The sequence below is a fragment of the Gordionus sp. m RMFG-2023 genome, chromosome 4 (assembly GCF_954871325.1).
Source record: "Gordionus sp. m RMFG-2023 chromosome 4, tfGorSpeb1-WG-v2, whole genome shotgun sequence".
Taxonomy (NCBI): Eukaryota; Metazoa; Nematomorpha; class Gordioida; order Chordodea; family Parachordodidae; genus Gordionus; species Gordionus sp. m RMFG-2023.
Genome location: NC_088778.1, coordinates 29,374,502 through 29,396,669, shown reverse-complemented (window position 1 = coordinate 29,396,669; position 22,168 = coordinate 29,374,502). Strand labels below are relative to the sequence as shown.

Below are 22,168 nucleotides of genomic sequence, written 5' to 3'. Positions count from 1 at the left end.
GCCAATTCCAACCCATTAAGACTAAGAGAGAGGAATTGTCTTTTTTATTCAATGATGGATGAATCAGACATTTTCCTTTTTATGAGATGTGATTTCGAAATTTATATTTTAAATTACAAAAATGAAACAATATCTCTTATTAGCACCCTAAATACTAATATTATTTATCAGAGCTCCTGTTAGTCAGAATTACTGTTCACTCCCCACCGCGTGAAGGTAGGAGATGGATTTTAGGGGAGCAAAGAAATGAAAAAAAGAATGAAAATAAGAAGGAAGAAATAAATAAAAAGAGACAAAGATATGAATTATAAGAAAATATAATAAATATTTATACTTCAAGAGTTGATGATTATCGGGTTACAACACATATGCATTTGTAGCCATATAAAAAATATAATATAATAAATTTTATAATATAGAAAATTTTACCTAAAAAAGGAGATTTCAATCTCTTTTATTTGCTCAAGGTGGTTTCGTTTTTGAAGATGATGTTGTGATTTCCTTGCTCGTAGTTTGTCGTAAATAACCTGAAATAAAACGTGTAAATTGAAATTAAATAGAATATACTGTTGTTGGTGAGGAAGATGGTTTAGCGATGGTGAAGAAGTTGTCTTTTCTTTGCTCAAGGTGGTTTCGTTTTTGAAGATGATGTTGTGATTTCCTTGTTCGTAGTTTGCCGTAAATAACCTGAAATAAAACGTGTAAATTGAAATTGTAAAATAGAATATACTGTTGTTGGTGAGGAAGTTCTCTTTTTTTTGCTCAATGTAGTTTCGTTTTTGAAGATGATGTTGTGATTTTCTTGCTCGTAGTTTGCTGTAAATAACCTGAAATAAAACGTGTAAATAGAAATGATAAAATAGAATTTACTGTTGTTGGTAGCGATGGTGAAGAAGTTCTCTTTTCTTTGCTCAAGGTGGTTTAGTTTTTGAAGATGATGTAAGGTTGGTGATTTGATGGTGAATAACAAAGTTGGTGACTTTTTTAAATTTCTTACAAATTATGAATTTAAGATTTCATTATATACGATATTTTGTGTGAATGTTTTATCATTTTTAAAATTTTTCCTTGTAATTCTGATGGCAAAATCATAATTTTCATATTATTTTGAGATTTACATCTAGTAAGAGCCACATATAGTTGTCCATGGGCAAAGACGGGCTCAGGGAGGAATAAGCCTACATGATCAAAAGTTTGTCCTTGACTTTTATTTATTGTAATCACAAAAGCGGGAATTATTGGAAACTGTCGTCTTTTTAAAGTAAATGGTAACTGAGAGTCACTTGGAGCTAGATCTATTCGTGGGAGAAAAACTCGATAACCCTTATTAGTGCCTGTCAATACCTCAGCGTCGATAAAATTAATATGTAAATGTCGTATGATTAAACGGGTACCATTACAAAGTCCTTTCTTTGGGCTCAAGTTGCGTAATAGCATAACAATTGTACCAACCTTAAGTGTTAGCTTGTGAGGTGGCATATCGGATGGAGTTTGTGAATGCAAAAATTCTAGTGGAAAATTCATTATATCATCCTTATTATCGCTTTCAATGGAATCTGCACTATAATAATGTTTGATAGGGCCTGAAATTATATTAATGATATCGTTGTTGAGGGTAAGTGCAATTTTATTTTTGGTGGTTAATATTATTTTAGTAGAAAGACTATCTATATCAGCAATTTCTATATAATTACCATACACACATTTTATTAATGAATCATTTTCAATCAAATAAGGTGGGATTTCAACACTATTTGTAGGAAGATCAGAATTGCTGCGTGATAGCCCATCTCCAATTTTAAGTAACCAAGCATTGTAATCAACTTGATTTGATGAAATACGCATATTATCAATCAAATGTATTATTTTAAAATGACTCCATAAATATGAACTTTTTATACAGGACTCTATAATATCAACTTTGGAGCCTTTAGGCACTACTGGTAAAGTCTGTCTAAAATCACCACCTAATAAAATTACGTTTCCGCCAAATGGGTGGGAATTTTTCATAATGTCTTTAAGTAATCGGTCAATGCATCGCAAAGCGTGTTTAGTCATCATTGTGGCCTCATCAATAATAATCAATTTGCTATTTTTAATATCTAGAGCTAGCGAACTATGTAAATTCATATGGGATGTAGAAGTTTCAAAGATAGGCACAGGTAATTTAAATCCGCTATGGATGGTTCTTCCCCCTTTAAAAGAATAGAGGATATGCCGGTGGTTGCAAAAGGCAATACAATTTGATTTTTTGCTCTTATATAACACATTAAGGTATTGTAAAGATACGTTTTACCTGCACCTCCAGGGCCATCCACGAAGAAATATCTTTCTAGAATATTTTCTAATTCAATCGCTTGTATAATTAAATCAAAAGCATATTTTTGTAATCGGTTTAATTTAGATATACGCTCGATTGAATCGGCAGCTTCAACATGGGCATCATAATGTTGTTTTGGGGGGATTTTTGTAAATGAAGGAAGATCAAAACTTTGACAGCATAAACCATGATCAAGAAAAACGTTTTCAATGTCCATTAAAGCCATGTTTATTGCAATTACTTCTGAATATTGACGCAAATAATCTTCAATCATCATAAATCTGAACCTATTCCATAGATATGCAGGATTTTCAGGCTGACAAAAAATGCAGATAAAGGCAAAAGTACTCCGAAGTTGCGACGGCATTTGATATATTGATCCCTCTTCTAAGCATGATTCCCACTCTTTATCATCTGATAACAAATTTCTTTTAATAGCTGCCTCTTTAAAAGTACTCATTAAAATTCCATTAATAGTTTTTAAATAATCAAAACTTGTAGCCCCGCAAACATGAAGTAATAATAATCGAAGGAAGAATCGTTCACCAGAATTAGGATGAACGGAATACATTCTCGAAATTACATTTAATCGTTTTTTTCTTAGTTTCCAATGGTAATTTGTAAACACATAATGATAAGGTATTTCCCTATAAAGATATTGTCTAGCATTTAGATCTGTCTTATTTAACTCAAACCATGCCGTTAAAGTAGTATGTTTATTTTCTGATCTCAATAAAGCATCTCTTTCATGTCCAGCAGTGAAATATACTGGCTGTTGTAAAGGTAAATGAATTCCTAAGCGAATAACAGCGTGCGAGCGGTCATGCATATTATTTTCTAATAATCTCCACATTGATTCACATGCACTCACATATCGCGCATTTAAATGTGATTTAATTTCGTCATGAATATTTATATTTGAAGCAACATTAATGTCAACATTAGTACAGTCATAGCCCTTATAAATATACTTAAAGATATATTTTACCGATTTAATAGATGTACAAATTTCCACGTTAATATGAGCATTGAATTTTAACATTAGATATCGATTATATGGAATAACATAACGATTATCCGTAGGTTTACCGGAAAGAATTGTAATACCATTATCTCGCCTTTTATAATATGGATACCCATCAATATTTGGTCTTGTTTCCATTTGAAAATCCTTCGGAAATTTTTTGGTACATATGCCATTTTCCATGCAAGGCGATTTGGGGTTAAATATCCCGCAAGGACTATGTATCATAAAATGGGTAACAATCTGAAAAAGTTTAGGATCGAGAATTTTATCTGGCATTTCGGCACAAACAAATTTATCTATAGCTTGAGATTTTTCAATTTTGCTATCATCGTTTAAAATAATAAGTATATGGGCATGAGGCAACCCTCTTTTTTGGAACTCGATTGTATATATAAAAGCCATAGATTTACCAAATAAATTTTTTTTATTTATATCGAACAATAATTCATTTAATTTCAATTTAAAAACATGGGCTATTAAATCTGGTCTATCTGTAGGACTTTGACCGGGAAATAGATTTTCCTTAATTTCACGCCAATTAGGATTGCATGTAAAAGTAATAAACAAATCAGGTTTGCCAAATTTGAGCACAATGGCCATTGCATCGTGATAGCGTTCTCGCATATTTCTTTGAGAACCTTGAAAAGATGATGGTAATATTACTGCTTTGCCGGGAATTATATTGTTTGACTTTGTTTCCAAGTAGTCCATTAATCCAGAATATTCATCTACTCGTAATTTTGGCTGATTTTATCTAATAAAATTTAAATTATTCGCCTCCACCTGTAAATAGGAATCAACAATATATTGTTGTGATAATTTCCCAGCAAAAAGGATTGGGTTGAATTCATTTTCACGAATTGCTAATCTAAATATTTTAAACTGTAGTAGTGAGATATTTGCCCTTGTACGCCCTGTATCTTCACCCTTTAAATTTGGTTTCCAACCAGGGTCACCAAAAGGAAATAATAGAGGATATACCATTGGATCAAGATTAGGGCTTAATATATTTATATTTATCAGATTACTACCATCAACTCGAGGATAGACCTTGATATCCCGTTTAAATGGGGGTTCACCATCATCATTTGTAAAAATCATAGCTACTTCATCTATATTAGGAATGTTATATCTTCGCTTGTCACTTGAGCGATCTGCACGAAAAATCATATTGATTTTTTGAACTGGACGATTTTCTTGAATAGCCCTATTTTTTTCTTCTTTCTCAATTTCTCCCAAGGTTTTAAAACTAATAGAAAATGGGTTATTCTGTCATATTAAAATATCTAATATTTTTAAGAGATCCTCATTGCAACCAGAATTTTCTTTCATGTGTAACCTGCCATTAACAGCCTGGGTGGTCTCAAGGACATATAGTTGTGCAAATTTAGGAGGCATCCCAGTGGAAGGATATAAATGAGATGTTCGGTGATAAATTTGCCCATGAACTCTAAAACAATATGGGCCTGGGTTTAAACTATTAGAAATCTGTGCTCCCATGGATGCGAACGCAAGTTAACTATTATAAGATCTTATATATTTCATAAAGTTTGAATGAAATTCATTGTTAGGATTAGATAAAAGGTCTTGTAAAAAAGGATTATATCGGATTGATGGTATCTTAACTTTACCCTTATGACAGCAATTCTTAAATTTGCCATCTGTGGGTTTTTCCAATAAAAAATTTAGAGAATCGCAATAATCGCACTTAGTGTTGAGTAATCCACAATAATGTTCTTGTACTAATTATTGTTGTGCAGAAATATTTATCTAAAATAAATTTGAGGCCTGCTAAAATTATACATATAATTTAATATTTTTGTGATTATTCAGAGACCTGCAGACCCGATGTAATTGTAAAATCAATACCATCAAAAATCAATACGTTATTGATTTTTATAAATCTTTGATTCGACATTTATATATGAATCACAAAATTTTATAAACTCAATCAATAAGGTCCATTTAATTTATTTGAATTATAATATCATTTATAAAACTTTGAATCAACAATTATATAGCACTTCACAAATTACAAATAATGAGTAAACAAATATAAAATATATAGGATATCAAGAATTGTAAAATAAATAAATTCCCTGATAAATTATATAAAAGAATAGAAAATCATATATCATTTTAATATATTTAAAACTATTAAATCTATTTTAAATAAAATTTTTACAAATCGAAAATGGCCGCCAATATTTATAAAGCGATGAAAAAATATATAATAAATAAATATTTTATAATTTTAATGGTCGCCAATATATTTGAAGCGATGCAAACATCTTAAAAATCTATACGGTATTGATTCTACAATAGCAATATATCACTACGGTATTGAATCTATAATGATATCAATTCGGTATTGAAGTTACAATGGGTATTGATTTCACAATCAATACACCGGCTCTGATGTAAACATATGCCAGGCTTATAATAATTTTTTCTAAAATATTCCATGGGTAATTACGATTATGTAGCACATACTTATTTTATCTTATATTTTGCCCGTCAAGATGATAGTGAAATAAGAATTTTCTTTTTTATTAGTTGATGAAATATATTTTTTATTGTGGACATAAATTAAAATTAATAACCATATACTTCATAAATAAATAATAAATTTTGAATAACCCCTGATGATGGATAAATCAAAAATTTTCTTATCTATCTTATGAGATGTGATTCAGAAATTTATATTTATTAAAATATTTGTTATACATAAATTAAAATTTTTAACTTGGTTTGTTTTTATTGATTTGGGTAGATTAAGATTTTGGTGAATAGTAGATTTTGGTAGTGTCTAATTTAAAAAAATTTATAACATAAATTAAAATTTTTAACTTCGTTTGTTTCTATTGATTTGGGTAGATTAAGATTCTGTTGATTCGTAGAATCTAATTTAAATAAATTTATTTGTTAACTTAAATTAAAATTTTTAACTTGGTTTATTTTGATTGATTTTGGTAGATTAAGATTCTGCTGAATGGTACATTTAGGTAATATATATCGTGGAATCTAATTTTAAAAAAATCTATTTGATAACATAAATTAAATTTTTTACTTCGTTTGTTTTTATTGATTTGGGTAGATTAAGAGTCCGTTGAATGGCACATTTCGGCAATATGATTTGCGGAATCTAATTTAAATAAATTTATTTATTGTCATAAATTAAAATTTTTAACTTGATTTGTTTTTAATGCTATAGGATCACTGAAAAAATTATACTTAGATATTGCACCAAAGGTATCTTGTGTAGGAATCTAAAAAAAATAATAAAATAGATTTTAATGGCCCACAGTAATGTTCAACTTGTTCTTGATTTTCAGTATCTTCAAGATGATTGGATGTTGAAGCAAATTGTTTATTTCCAGTATCTTCAAGATGGTTGGATGTTGTAGGAACAAGACTTTGCTCGTTCCTTTTCTTGATACGACAAAGTGCCTGTCTCTTTCTAGCTTTCTCCTTATGTTGATTTATTATTAAAATTTAAAAATATAAGAATTACTCCATTTATTAAAAATAAGAGTTTAATTTAAAATATTTATTATTGTGGACATAAAATAAAATTACTAAATATATACTTCATAAACATATTTATAAAAAATAATGGAAAATATAAGAATAGCCCCTCACCTAATAAATATATATTTCGGAATCACATCATAAAAATATAAAATTTACTCTTGTTGAAGCAATAATGCCTTCTTTAGATTTTGGTAGTATGAAACGTTCCATTGTTTGGTTTTGTTGAATGGTATCTTGTGTAGGAATCTAAAAAAAATAATAAAATAGTATTTATAAAAATTTTAACTTACATTGCCTATGAGATAACCTTAAAAAACTTATCTAATATTATATGTATTTATTATGTAAGTTTGTTTTTTGTGCAGGAATCTAAAAAATAGTATTTATAAAAATTTTAACTTCCCTAAATCTGCCACTTAACGTGGGTAAAATAGAATAGATAAATGAATTTTCAAATATAAAATAAGATGCTCAGATAAAACGTAAGTATATGTAATGTTCAACCAACTTGTTCTTGATTTTCAGTATCTTCAAGATTAAGATGTGTAAATTGAAAGTATATGGTTTTGCTCGATGTGGTGTCTGTTAAAAAATATAATTATTTACTGATGATTGAAGGTTTTGCTCGATGTTGTGTCTGTTAAAAAAAATATCAATTATTGTAATTATTATATTATTATATGTTTTGTAATTGTTTTTTGTATTGAAATTCTTTTTTTGAAAATGGCGGTTCGATTTGGTTTATGAATGCGTGTTTGATATCTTTAAGCTATGATGATTTTTATTGAATATATATATTATAGATTTGAATTCCTTAGCTCTTGTAGGATTATCTGCAAACATTTTTTTCATACTAATGTTCCTTCCTGCCTATTGCCTTAAAATACTTCTGAAATGCTTTCCATGATTTATAGGAGATTAAATCCATTTTGCTAATATGATCTAAATTGGCTTAAAATTGCTATGATAGATAGATAGATAGATAAATTATAGATATATAGAAAGAACTATATATATTTGACATCAATTAAGACAAAATATTTACATTTCAACTTAGAAATATAATGCTATAAAATAAAATATAATATTATAGATGGCGCTAAATAACATGGAGATTAAAACTAGAATTTAACATAACTTAAATACTTCCGAATTTGTTAATATTAATTAAATATTATTAAGAATCACTCCCTATTTAAGTAGGACAAACGTCCAATAATTAATAAAGAAGTTGAATATTACATAATATATTAACAAAATTATAATTGACTATTATCAGGGTAAAATAATTGACTATATAATGTCACAGTTGTGACTGTGACTGCTATAATCATTTTGATTGGACAAATAATATTTAAAAGAAAACTATTGGCTAAATTTGATTGACATTTTTTGAGGATTATATATATAGACGCATACAAAATTAACTAGCATATAAAAAATCACATAGTGCAATATTATAATTCTTAGAAAACTTACATTGACAAAAGGTTATCAAACTAGTATAATTCTTTTCCATTTTAGACAATGTTTTATAGAATCGACTAATGAGGAAAAATTTATAGGCCTAAACCAAATCAACAATTTTTGTAGGAGAGAGTATAAACGACCAATCCAAATCATAAAACTATAGGTGGTTAGAGCTTCCTCTTAGTTAGATAACATTATTGAAGCTAGATAAGTAATCGAGAAAATTATTGTGAGATATTAAATTTCTAAAAGATTATCTTCCATTTTAAATGATGTATATAAACGACAACACAGTTGATCTTGTTTATCTAAAATATGCAATTATATGCTCTCAGCCGTTATAGTAATCTTAAATTACATAGCAATACAAATAATAGATGCTGGTTAATTAGCAGTAATAGCCATGACACTCACGATGTAAACTAATATCAGATTATGTTGGATAAATTGATAAAATAAAAGCACTAAAAATCTTTGGAAGAAATAATTATGCATATATATTGAAGCTTGGTGACACGGCAATGCTATATTAGAAATGAAACATTTTCTAACTAAAAAATAAGGATCAGAATGATATGATGAAACAATAAGATATTATATATTGCCGCACCACCTTGGTATATATCTTAAATAATAGTAGTTTGTAATAATATCAAAATTATACTTGTATTAAAAATTTAACTCAAGACTGTTTTTCGAAAAAGAAAAGAAAAAAATAGCTTTCCTAAAAACACGTAAAAAAAGAGAAGAAAAGATATCAAATTTATTACATCTATTGCAGGATGAGTAATAAAATGTTTAATTTTAAAAACTATTTATAACTAAATAGATGGCGTTTATTATTTGAATGCAATTTGTTATTACATTTATTATTAAAACCATTTATTAGTAAAATTTATTATAATATTTACTGTAATATATTATATAACTGTCATATCTCAAATACGTCTATAAAAGTGACATTATATCTAATATTGTATAAACAACTGTATATAGCAGAGGATTATAAACTATATTCTACTTACTTTTTATAAAGAAATCTCTTATACTTATTTGAACCTTGAAAATATTTTTAAGGTATGATAATAAAATTTCAAAATAAATATACAGTTGATTAGTCATTTTGAATAGGCTAATTACAATATTAAATTTGTTAATTTTCAAATAATATATGATTATATTTATTTAATTAGGGTTAAATAATAATTTAAACTAATAGAAAGCCCATCAAAAATGACGGGGAATGAGATTTTTATTCATTTTTTTACGATAGATGTCATGCCAGATCCAAGCTCACAAATTAAAAAGCATATAATTATTAAAAAGTTTATCCAGCCCAGCTCATCCCTTAATAATTTGTTAAAGATATTCCCATGTCAGGTGCAAGCTAATATAAATTTTGAGGTTCCAATGCCCAGTCGTATCCAATATAATTTTGAAAATTTTTTACCACCTTGGAGGTAGATAAATTTTTAATTGATTTATCATCACATGAAGGGGAATTATCTGATTTACCAATTAGTTTAAGATGTAAAAAAAAACATGTGAATTCCGTATTAAGAGAAACTGGGAAGGCCTGGGCAAACCACTTATTAGAGAATCATGACAAATAAAATAAAAATAACCGACTCTTATACTTTTTGATAATATGATCAATTATAATTATATATAAAAAATAAATTGTTGTTTATTATATAGAGATAGAGTTATTTCGGATAAATTTAATGTATGTCTTGTTTCCCAAATTATTTGTCTATATTTTATGTTAAGTAAAAATAAAATGCTATTTATTTAAATAACAAAAATGCCATTAAACACTAATGAAACTTATATGTAAATTATATATATATATTTTTTAAGAAAATAATTTTTAATGACATATAAATTTAGGCTAATTTTTTTAAAAAATAATGAGAAATAATTGTTATGTTGTGTATTTGATAAAATTAAGAGCAAATCCTTATTGACATTTTTATTTTTGATGAGAAAAGCCACAAAATAAATCTAGAAGGTTGTCTGGAAAGGAAATAATTAATGTACAATTTCATATCATTTAGGGTTGTAGATGAAAGTAATCACGGATTACCAAAACAGTGTACAAAACGCAATACGTCCTGATAATGATGAGTCATATGCATATGCCTTGGGATACTGGTAAATGAAGAACGCAAAATGATATTTCTGTTAATGTCAGCATTGGTAGCCCCCTCTAAAATAGAATCATGAACGACAATGTTAACTCAACTATAAAAAGATAGTAAGAATTGTTATAAAGGCCACGACAGAACTACTGCATATTTTTCCATTAATAAAGTTGATGAAAATGGCCGTACTGCACATTCAAGTTTGAAATTCCTCTAAATAATCATGAAAGTTTCTCAGAATCGGATAAAGTAATATTTATAATAACTCCTAGTGAAGTGAATGATAGTACGGAATTGAATGCTTATATTTGTTATAAAATAGGCAGAGATGGCATAGGGATTGTGGTAGTGGTGATAGAAATTAGTGATTTGCATCGGGCCTAATTTTTCAAGCCCAGCCCGAATTTTTTTTATACAAGTTTAGCCGGCCCGGCCCAAATCCGAAATTTTTTAAAAGGTTTTGCCGGCCCGGCCCGAATCCGATTTTTTTTAAAAAAAATTTATCGGCCCAGCCCGGCCTGAATTTATTTAAATATAGAAATTAATTTTTATAATTACTCAAAATAAAAGACATATGGTATATGTCGTTTAGTTTCAATAAATAAAATCAAATATTTTTATTTTACATAAAAAATTCAATATAAAATTGATAAATTTAGATATATTTAAAAAAAAATTCCAAAGTCCGACCCGACCCGGCCCGAATATTTTTAAAAAATACTAGGCCCGGCCCGGCCCGAACCCAATTATTTTAAATAAAATAAGGCCCGAGCCCGCAAGCATAGTTTTTTATTATTTTGGCTACCAGTAGCTCTAGAACGGGCATGGCGTTTGTTTATTTGTCATTATTTTATTTGCTTATATTTAATAGATTCATCATGTTTTGTAGCAATGTGAGGGATTAAGGTTGGGTTAGCCTAGACAAATAAAGAAATCAGGCAAAAATATAAATAAACATTATTATTGAAATAAAACGAACATTAAAATTCTGTAAACCAGTAGATGGGTCAAAATTAGATGCATATATCTAATAGTTGGAGGGATATCCTCAAAAAAATTTGGGGGGGGGGGGACTTATCAAGCCTATTATGATATTCTAAAGGTATATTTTGCATTTGTGCATTATTAATGGCTGATATATCAATATTTGAACAATTCTAAAGAGGAAATAAGATGGGGATAGTTTTATAAAGTAAAAATAAATTTCAAGGTAGGAATAAAATAAAATACCTTTCGGAGAGACCAATTGGCAAACTTTAAAAAAAATAGGATCCTTGTGATAGGTATAGAATAATTTAAAATAATATATATATACCGTAATATTTATTTTTCTTGGAATAAATATAAAAAAGAAAACCCCGTTTGGTATTTTTTATTGAAAGAATAAAAAGGAGTATTGTTAAAAAGGTAGGAACCTTAAGAATAAATGTATAATTTAAATTGAATAAAAATAAATTTTGTAATATATAGTGATTTTTTAGAATATATATAAAATCATATATAAAAATAATATACTATGTATATTTATTTGAGCATTATACAAAATAATCAGCAGGAATAATAGAGCAATGGTGGATCCGACAAAATGGTAAGCTTTAAAAAAGTAGGATCCTTAAAAATGTTATATTAATTTAGTTAAATTTTAAAAATGTACTTTGTATAATTTTCAGTTAGACAAAATATTCACCAGAGATAAAAGGGTATATTGTGCGGCCCGAGAATATGGAGAGTCTAAAAAATACGTAGGATGCTTAAAATAATATAAATTTATTTAAATTATAAAAAAATATTCGATTTTTTGGAATAGATATTAAATCATATATAAAATATAATAAAAATATGTACTATGTATATTTTTTTGTGCGTTATACAAAATAATCAGCAAGGATGGTTAACCTTTCTAGAAATAGTGGGAATATCATCCATCAGAAGCTAAAATAGATGTATTCTAAAATGAAAAAGTATAAGCATTTTTAGTATATATAGATGAATAACTTTATTTTGCATTTGGTAGATTTTATTAGGCTTCACGTCATATGACCCAGTATAATTTTTTGCTTGAATATGAGTTGAATTAAGAATTGAATGATATTTATTTTTTGATAAGCCCAGCCTTTGGCTGGAGTGTGTAGCCTGAGGTAGGGAAATAAGAGAAAATTAAATGGAAATAAAATAGGGAAATTAAAAGGGAAAGAAAGGAAAAGAGAATTTTAGTATTTTTCTAATTTTGATTTTTCCTATTTGAGACTGTTATTAAAATAATGAATGTTAGTGATATCTTTAGTAGGGATACATATGTTGTCGGCATAGCATAGTCAGTCTACATTTTGTATGTTCCTGAAAACTATTCTTTGAGTTTAAATATAATACTTTATAAAAATATTAACATAAGACTAACATTTAACATTAAAAAATCTCAATATAGGTTCAAGCCTACAATATTTGGAAAAAATTTCCAAGCATCCAAGATCTTAATAATTTTAAAAAAATTTCTCAGGCCCATTTCAATCCCTAATAATTTTTGAAAACCAAGCCAATATTAATTTCGAGAAATATTTTTTAAGCCTAGTCCAACCCATAATAATTTTGAAAAAAATTTCCCAAGCCTAGAGATATTAAATTTATTGAAATAAATCAGTTATGAATTTCTATATAAAATATTAATAATTTGTAATATTTAGTAAATAATGTATTACTTTGACAATTGGTTTTAATATGGCCTCCTACAGTTGTACTAATTTTGAAAAAAATCATGTGAATTGGTAATAAGGGAAACTGAGAAAGCCTGAACAAAGCACTTATTAGAGAATTGTGACAAAATAATGTCTGCCCTAATATAATTTATGTTTTTTTTTACATTTTATGATAAATCAATTAAAAATTTAACTATCTCCGAGGTGGGAAAAAATTTTCAAAATTATATTGGATACGACTGGGCATGAAACCTCAAAATTTATATTAGCTTGCACCTGACATGGGAATATCTATTACAAATTATTAAGGGTTGAGGGCTTAATAAACTTTTTTATAATTATATGCTTCTTAATATTATGAGCTTGGACCTGGCATGACATTATCGTAAAAAATGAATAAAAATCTCATTCCCCATCATTTTTGATGGGCTTTCTTAATAATTTGTAATATTTAGTATATAATGTATTACTTTCCTATATATAAGCATTGGTATAAACTCAAGACTTGATCAATGGACATGGGAATATCTTTAACAAATTATTAAGGGTTGAGCTGGGCTTGATAAACTTTTTTATAATTATATGCTTCTTAATTATATGCTTCCTAATATTGTGCCTCCTACAGTTGCATTAATTTTGAAAAAATTTCCCAAGCTTAGAGATATAAAATATTAATAATTTGTAATATTTAGTAAATAATGTATTACTTTTTGGTTTTAATATGGCCTCCTACAGTTGCATAGAAAATTTAAATTATAGGATCATCTGTTTGTATAAAATAAATAAACAAATAAAAAATAAATAAATACGTACGAATGACATGACGTAACTATGACATGATGTAGCGATGACATGACGTAGCGATGACATGACGTCACGATGACGTAGTGAGGACATCGGAAAATTATAATATAGATAATAAAAGTCAATTAAACTTCAACTGTTAAAGCTAAATTAATATTTAGTGAGTTATTGTTATTATATTTTTAATACAGAATTTGATTGCTAGCTGACATAGTGAAAATATAATTTATACTTTTTAATCTAATCTAATAATTAAAATAATATTCATTTAATAAAAATTTAAATAGTCTTGTTAATTTCTAAATAATAAAATTATATCATATTACTTAATGGAATTATAAAAGAAATCATTCAGTGGGCAATCAAAAAAATTTATTTTTAGTCCAAGGGGATATTAAGGAGCCATTAAAAATAAATTTTTTTGCTTCAGGGGCTATTCAAATTCTTTAGAGGGCTCGAGCCCCTGCGCCCTTCCTAGCGACGCCACTGATAACCTTCGTGTTAACTTATTTATTCAAATTATACATGATATATATATATATATAGATCCAAAACACTTTTAACTTATAGACTTATAATTTTTAGTTATTTTAAAATAAACTCGGAAATTCTAAGATTTGTGTATATTTTACATGGTGTCCCAGGTAAGGACCGAAAAACCATGATTGTAGAAAAAATTTATTCAAGCCTTCTTTACCTGGTAAATCAAAATTCTTAAAATCAAACTTAAATATAAACTAATAAAAATATATAGACAAGTTATAGATAATGTTAAAATGATATTAAAAATAATTATATTCAATTTATATAAAAAAAATTTAGATATGCAACTCAATGTGATGATCAAGAATCAGTATTTAGGTTGAACAATAAGCTATGAATTCTATATAGCAAAATCAATAAAGATTTACAAACAATTGTAAATGCACATAACATAAGAAGAAAAGTTATTATAAATTAAAATACCATTCCGAAATAAAGTCATAACTTCTAACGTAAATATTAACCTAATTATAATGGATACAAATGAAATGAACACATAAAATGCCTTGAAAAATCTATTGAAAAGTACTAAAAATATGAATCATCCTTATTTTAATTATACAAATTAAAATGTCATTTTGTAGTATATTAAAATTTCCTTTTATTGTAATAAAAAATTTTTTTTTTTGAATATTGAAAATTCAAATTTACTTTTTTGGGAATGACGGATATTTCTGCATTGTATTGTTTTATTTTAGTAATGATTTTTTATCTTTATATTAGCCCTTTTCATTTTTATTTTCTTATACAATATATAAATTTTATTTTTTATAACATGATTTTTGACAAAAATATATTTTTTAATTTAATTTTTATTTTTAAATTTTATGAATAAAGAATATGTATCTTAAAAAATAATTTTCACAAGTTAAATGAAAATGATTCAGATAATAATAAACTCAAATCTTCAATGTGGGAAATATTTAAAATCATTTTCGATGAAAATGACAAAAGACTAGATTGGATTAGCTGCAATGATTGCGAATCCATTTAATAATAAAAGTGGCGCATCCTTCTTCCTTCGGCACCAACATCTAAAAAATTATGAAGATTTGATAGATAATATAAAAAAAAATACCCGGTTATTTCATAAAAAGACAATTTTCAAATTAAACAAAACCATAAAATCAGGTCAAATCCGATTTTGTAGAATATTGTACTAGAGACATTAGGTATTTTAATTTTTATTAAATTTTTCTTTAATCTTTTTTAGGCCATTTCAAGGACCTGGATTTGTTATTATTTTACAAAGATTTGGGCGACGGTGTCGAAAAAATTATTTCATGCCCTTCAACAGTTAGAAAGGCATGTAGTCAAAGTTACTGAGGATTTTAAGGAAATATTATTTCCTAAAATTGGATAAATGATAAAAAAAAATTCCATATGCTCATGTATACTACGGTTATGTGGTGTTAGGATTTATTTTTACTAACACCGATTACATAGCTCTATCAATCCATTTTATACAAAATTGGAAATTAGAAAAACAATTTCTTTTTAGTTCGTAATTTCAAGAGGAAAGAAAGGCGGGAGAGAATATTCTTAAAGAATTATTTAGAAATGAAAACTTGGTGTTCCCCAAGAATATTTTTCAAGCTCATTTTTGTAACGGACCAAGGAGCAAATATTAAAAAAGCGCTGGAAAGGTAAATTTTATAAAATGTATCTAATAGATAGATATTATTATAAATTTTTGAGAAATTCAGTATACACCTAAATAAAAAACATTCATATTTAGATAACTATATTTTCCCTTTATTTTTTCAAATCTTCGATTTAAAGACTATGTTCAGCACATATGTTGAACACAATACTTCGCAATGAATTCCAGGCAACTTTTATTTTGGAAAATTCTCCCTAGATTAACAATATTTTGGCAGCTGCTAAATTGTTGACCATTTATTTCAAACAAATCGGCAACCTAAGATATCTAATCTAGACGTTACGACAAAATTTTGATATAAAATGGAATACAAAGCATAAGATGTTACAAAGCACTTATATTGTATGATGAGATTTTTTTTGTTTTTTCAATCTCGTGATATTAAATCATGATGGTAAGCCGGGTAAGCTTAAAAAAATTATTCTATTTTAATTTAATCTTAATATAATGAAAAAAATGGGATCCATGGGAAAGGAAGGTTATAAAAACACTGATAGATTATTTGGAGCCTTGTAAAGATGCAACTAATGCTCTTGAGAGCAACTGCCTGTCTATACACTACAGAACGTTCTTATATTGTATGAAAATATTTTGGGATTTGTGCACATTTTTTCTTTATTTATAAAAAAAATTAGGTATAATCTTCTACATGAGCATAATCAAATAAATATGGATATAATAGAGTGAAAACAAATTGTGAAATATATTTAATGAAGAAAAGAGCTAAATTGAAAATTTTGTAATCCATATGCTCCATAAAATTTCAACATTTTTAATACCACCAAAGTTCCGACAAATAAAAATGTTGTCGTCGGAAGAAATTAATGAATTAAAAAATACATATTGAAAGCATGTTGGATTTGATTTGCATAAACATAGATGTGGATGAAAATCTGATTATACCCTCCCCAAAAGCAAAGAGAATCCAATTAAAGGGTATTAATAAATTATAAAATTCGCTTAGCTACTTATTAAATACAATGTTTGAAATAAATAATATCCGCGTCAAAATAAAACCACAACAGAAGGGAGGATGTGTTACAGAGGAGAGTACCGTACCTAATAACACAACAAAATATTTGAATCCTAAAGTAACCAGTTTTGATATATATAATTTAGCAAAATTTTAAGCTGCAAATTACAATTAAATTTTAAATTATTGAATTTGTTATGATTGGTTTCACTTTTATTTAGAGATCTCACTTGAGGAAGAGGATATACTTCAAACGGATATCCTACTTTGGTGGAAACGACAAAAAAGAGATTTGAACCCTCAAGATTAGCAAAAAAAATATTGGCAATTCCTGAAACTAGTGCTTCTTAATAGGAAGTAGCATTGCTGGAAGGTTTTTAGAACACAGAAAAAATACTTTTGCAAATCTCTAATATCAAGTATAAGTTTAAGGATGTGTTTGAAACACAAAGCCGAGATACATTTACTAATTACGAAATTTTTAAATATACGTGGTTACATAATTAATTTATAATTTTCATATAGGTTTTAGTTTTTTATTTATAAATAATTTCAATAAAAAGATATGATTTAAAATTAAATACAACAATAAACCAATGTGAGAATAAAAATTAAAAAAGATTACGACACCTGGGATTCCCAGGCGGTCACCCATCCAAGTACTAACCAGGCTCAACGTTGCTTAACTTCGGTGTTCGAAAGGGAACCGGTGCTTTCAACGTGATATGGTCGTAATCGACAACTTTGCTTTTAAAATGCTTATTTATAGACAATATTATTTTAAAGTAAAGTTTTTAAGAAGTACGATATATTTTAATTTATTTTTCAGTTCTAAAAAAAATTTATATTAAAAAATGGCATAATATATATAACTATATTAGAATAACATGTAAAAAAATTATCAATTACAAATATGAGAACTATTTTAAAAAAAACATGCAGGTCAAATCGCTCAAACTAAATAAACTATTTCAGTTATATAAAATTTATTTGCTTAAGTATTATCGTTTTATAATAATATAATAAAAGTATTAAAAAAATTTTACATATATTTTGTCTTATTTCATCATTATTTATCCTATCTCTTGCTAATAATTAAATATAATAATATCATTTCTATTATGATATATATATATTTTAGTTTTTTGCCTCATGGCATGATTTAAAACATTTTATTTATTTATATTATATCGCGTTAATTTACATTTGTACTATTTTTAAAAAAATATTATTTACGCCATCTAGCATATATAAAAATGTTATACTTAAATTAAATATAAAAATATCAAGTGATATCATAAAACAATTAGAAATTTCTAAACGCTATCTTTCTTTTGTTCTTAACATGTCATATATTTAATGAAAGTGTTTAATTGAAAAATTTATAAAATAATAATTTTATAACTAATTATCTTGAACTAAAACTATGATTTCATATTAAAATTTATTCTTTAAGTGCCTAATATATAATTGCCTAATCTATTTCATCTTCACTAATTTCTTCACTACTATGAATGTTAAACAAAAATTAATTTTTAAAATTTAAGTTAATAAAATAAAATTATTAACTATTTCTAATGCTGTAAACATTTCTAAAAAAATCGAACGCGTTCAAGTTCGTGTTCAAAAAAAGTTCATAAAACCGTTCAAAATTTTATGATAAATATTTTAATATAAATAATAAACTTATATTTTTTAATACAATATATTTTAGCCGTGTTAAAAAATAATATAATTTTACTTTGATAATATAATTATAAATAAAATATAGCGAATAAAAAGATATTTTTATTTATAAAAAATTTTTTTTATTAAATTTTAATAACAATTGTTTTCAAAATATTTATCTGATAGACAGGAATACTTGGCAGTTAATACGGCATTAGCTATATTAAAAACGCGCTCTACAGGGGCATATGAGGGGATTGCGGTATTATACTTAATAAACAGCTCTTTTAACGTGGAGAATTAATTAAAAATATATTGTTTTGTTATTTGCAAAAAATTGAGATAAGTTATCCACCTCCAATCCATTCTCTACTCTCGACAAAAAAAAGGATATCTCGAAATTAACAATTTTCTAGGGTTTTCAAAGCATTTTTTTCAATGACGCTATAAGTTTATTTTTAATAGGTTCGTTCTGTGGAAGTTTTATCCATGGCCATTGAAGTTTGAATGCTGGATATATAATTGCAGAAAGAACATATTGATCCTAATATATGTTCAAATCTTTAAAAAAAATAAAATATATGTGATTAATTGAGAAAATAGGTTTAATACCTTTTATTAATCCCATTTAGTACGGCGTCTATCAATAGTTGACCATATTTGAGGCCTCTAATTTTTTTAATTTTAAAATAACTATCATTATTGTTGGGGTCAAATATCCCAAATGCATTATTTCATCAAATTTAATGATTTATAACTTAGTTATATCATATAATTAATATTAAAATCAAATGTCGTTTTAAATTGGAACCTGAAGATTTTGACAATATAATACTTTTTAGCCACATTTTACACTTGGTAAGCACTGGATTAGTTCCTTCAATATAGGATGTTAATGTAAAACATTTATCATATTTGGCCATAGAAATGATATTACATCTAATTTTGGATTTTCAGAATCAGATGATGAGGATTAAATAATAATATCCATACTTATGCTAATCTATTAAATTAAAATATAAAAATAATATTCAAATTAATAAACTATGTGTTAAAAAAATTGAAATGTGAAAAGGAAATACACAGCCGATTAAAAAAATATAAATAATACATTTTTTATCGAACGCGTTCGTCATAAAAAAGGAACGCGTTCACGTTCAAAGTTCGTCAAAAATAAAAGAAACGCCGTTCATCGTTTTTCTCAAAAAAACGAACTTCGTTCACAACACTAACTAATTCCATTGAAAGTATATACTACAGATTTCCTTGATATGGATTGTAATTTAACAAAATTTGGTAACTCACTGAATCACGGTGAAATTTTTAATAAAAAATAATGAATAGAAGAATAATCTGGATATTGGTGGAAATTTTTTGATGTAATAATAATTCAAAGTTTCATTACTCAAATGTTTTAAGAATCGAATACTTTTTTAGTTCAATTGGCGTAATTATAGATATTTTTTTTATTAAAAAAATAATAAATAAATGATTTTCTGGATATTGGGTGGAAATTTTTTGATGCAATACAAATTCTAAGTTTATTTATTCAAAAGTTTTAAGTAACATTTTACCTCTTTATTGGATCACATAAATTTCCGAGATCATAATTTATTTCATATACAAGGACCATGTCTTTTTTAAAAGATCACGAGTTTCTTATAAATCACACGTGTTGCAATTATTGTTGTTAAACGACTTGATTTGAGACTATTTTTAAAAACGGCTAACTCAATATTTTAGCCATAAAAATAATTCCTAAGCCTGGAGGCTTCGGTAATAGATGTATAAACCTTTTGTGCTATCTATGATCAAAATCTTCAGTCTTGTTTAATATTTTTTTGACTAAAATAATGAGTTAGCCGTTTTTAAAAATGGTTCAAATTGAGCCGTTTAACAACACTAGTTGCAATAAAAGCATGAAATCTTATAGAGTAAGATGCTCGACATATTCAAGCAGATTAATTGTCTATTATTTGATTTAATAGTAAATTGTAAGAAATATGAAAATTCTCACAAATAAAATACTCCGTTTTTTTGAATTCTTAAATATACTCCGTTTTTAATATCTTAAACATACTCTGTTTTGATTATTTTTTCTCTAAAAGTTTTAGTAGAATCATTTTAGAACCTAGTAGCCCCAAACCGATGGTTTGTCGAATAAAGTGGTTTTGAGGGTTCTTATGAGACAAAAAATTTATTTTTCTGATTTTAATATATAACTATGATGCTATTTGAAAACAAATCTCCCACTTTTTTATTACCAGGTTATGATACAGAAGGGAGGGGGGGGGGTACTTGAAATATAGTATGAAAAATTTCATTTACATAATTCACTATGCCAACGAGTTAATATAACTGTCTAATATTTTTAAAGATTTCCAAATTTTATAATCCATTTATACAAATTAGATAGCACAAGATAAATACTTAAATGAAAAATATGACTAATTTTTTAATATTTTTCTAATTTTGACAAATTGTTGGAAATAAATATATCAAAATTTTAGTGTTAATGAATTATAGTTATATAATAGAAATATTTATATTAGGTCATTGGATGGTATTTGTAAATTAAATTTTAATTTGTTCATAAATTTATAAGATCTTATTTGAATAATTTGGTACCAATGACATATAATATACCTAAACTGACAATTCATTCATTAAAAGTGTACATCAATGTAAATCAGCTGGGGATGTCATCTTGGTTACAGTAATAATTATTAAAATTGTCATTGTTTGGTATAAAACTTTTTGATTTCTTTCTTACTTTATTATTCAATTTAAGTAACCTTGTGTTGCATTATTTTATTTTCCTTATTCAAAAATATTTAACCTAAAATTTATATTAAAAGTTAATATTTTTGTAAACACACAAAAACGAAAAAAAAAAAATTACCAAAATTAATATAAATGTAATTCTTCATTTTAATTTATAAAAATAATTTTCTCAATCTTGCCATGTTTCTAACAAAAATGTTATAAATTTAATTTAAAAAAAATAAATGAAATATAAAATAATTCTGTCATTTGTCACCTTTAAATTTTTTTGATAAAAATATCTGCAATCTAAGCATATTACAAATAAACAATTATAAATAAATTCACCAAGAAATCATTTTCATTTTAGGTAAAACATTATATGGTGATCAATATATTCCTGCTTTCATTGTAAATTTTATATACTTTTTTTCAACCTAAGTATGAATCCTTTTTGAAAGACACCAATATCTTATTTTCACCCAATCTTATTTAATTTCAATAACAATTTTTCATCAAAAAAAAAAAATTAATTTAATAATATAAAACATATATCTCACTCAATA

The 22,168-nt window shown here is 26.3% G+C and overlaps 1 protein-coding gene and 1 non-coding gene across 2 annotated transcripts; both read right to left on the bottom strand.

Moving 5' to 3' along the window:
- Positions 1-1,008: 1,008 nt before the first annotated feature.
- LOC135928801 (ATP-dependent DNA helicase PIF1-like) lies at positions 1,009-2,130 on the bottom strand. The gene has a single exon (XM_065465265.1). The coding sequence runs from the start codon at positions 2,128-2,130 to the stop codon at positions 1,009-1,011; it is 1,122 nt and encodes a 373-aa protein (XP_065321337.1).
- A 15,659-nt stretch (positions 2,131-17,789) lies between these two features.
- On the bottom strand, positions 17,790-17,908 carry LOC135929199 (5S ribosomal RNA). Its single transcript, XR_010572514.1, has one exon. It is a non-coding gene; the product is annotated as a 5S ribosomal RNA (ribosomal RNA).
- Positions 17,909-22,168: the final 4,260 nt, after the last annotated feature.

What these genes read in the sequence shown, in the direction of transcription:
- LOC135928801 (XM_065465265.1), bottom strand. Translation starts at nt 2,130, where the DNA reads ATGAATTTACATAGTTCGCTAGCTCTAGATATTAAAAATAGCAAATTG.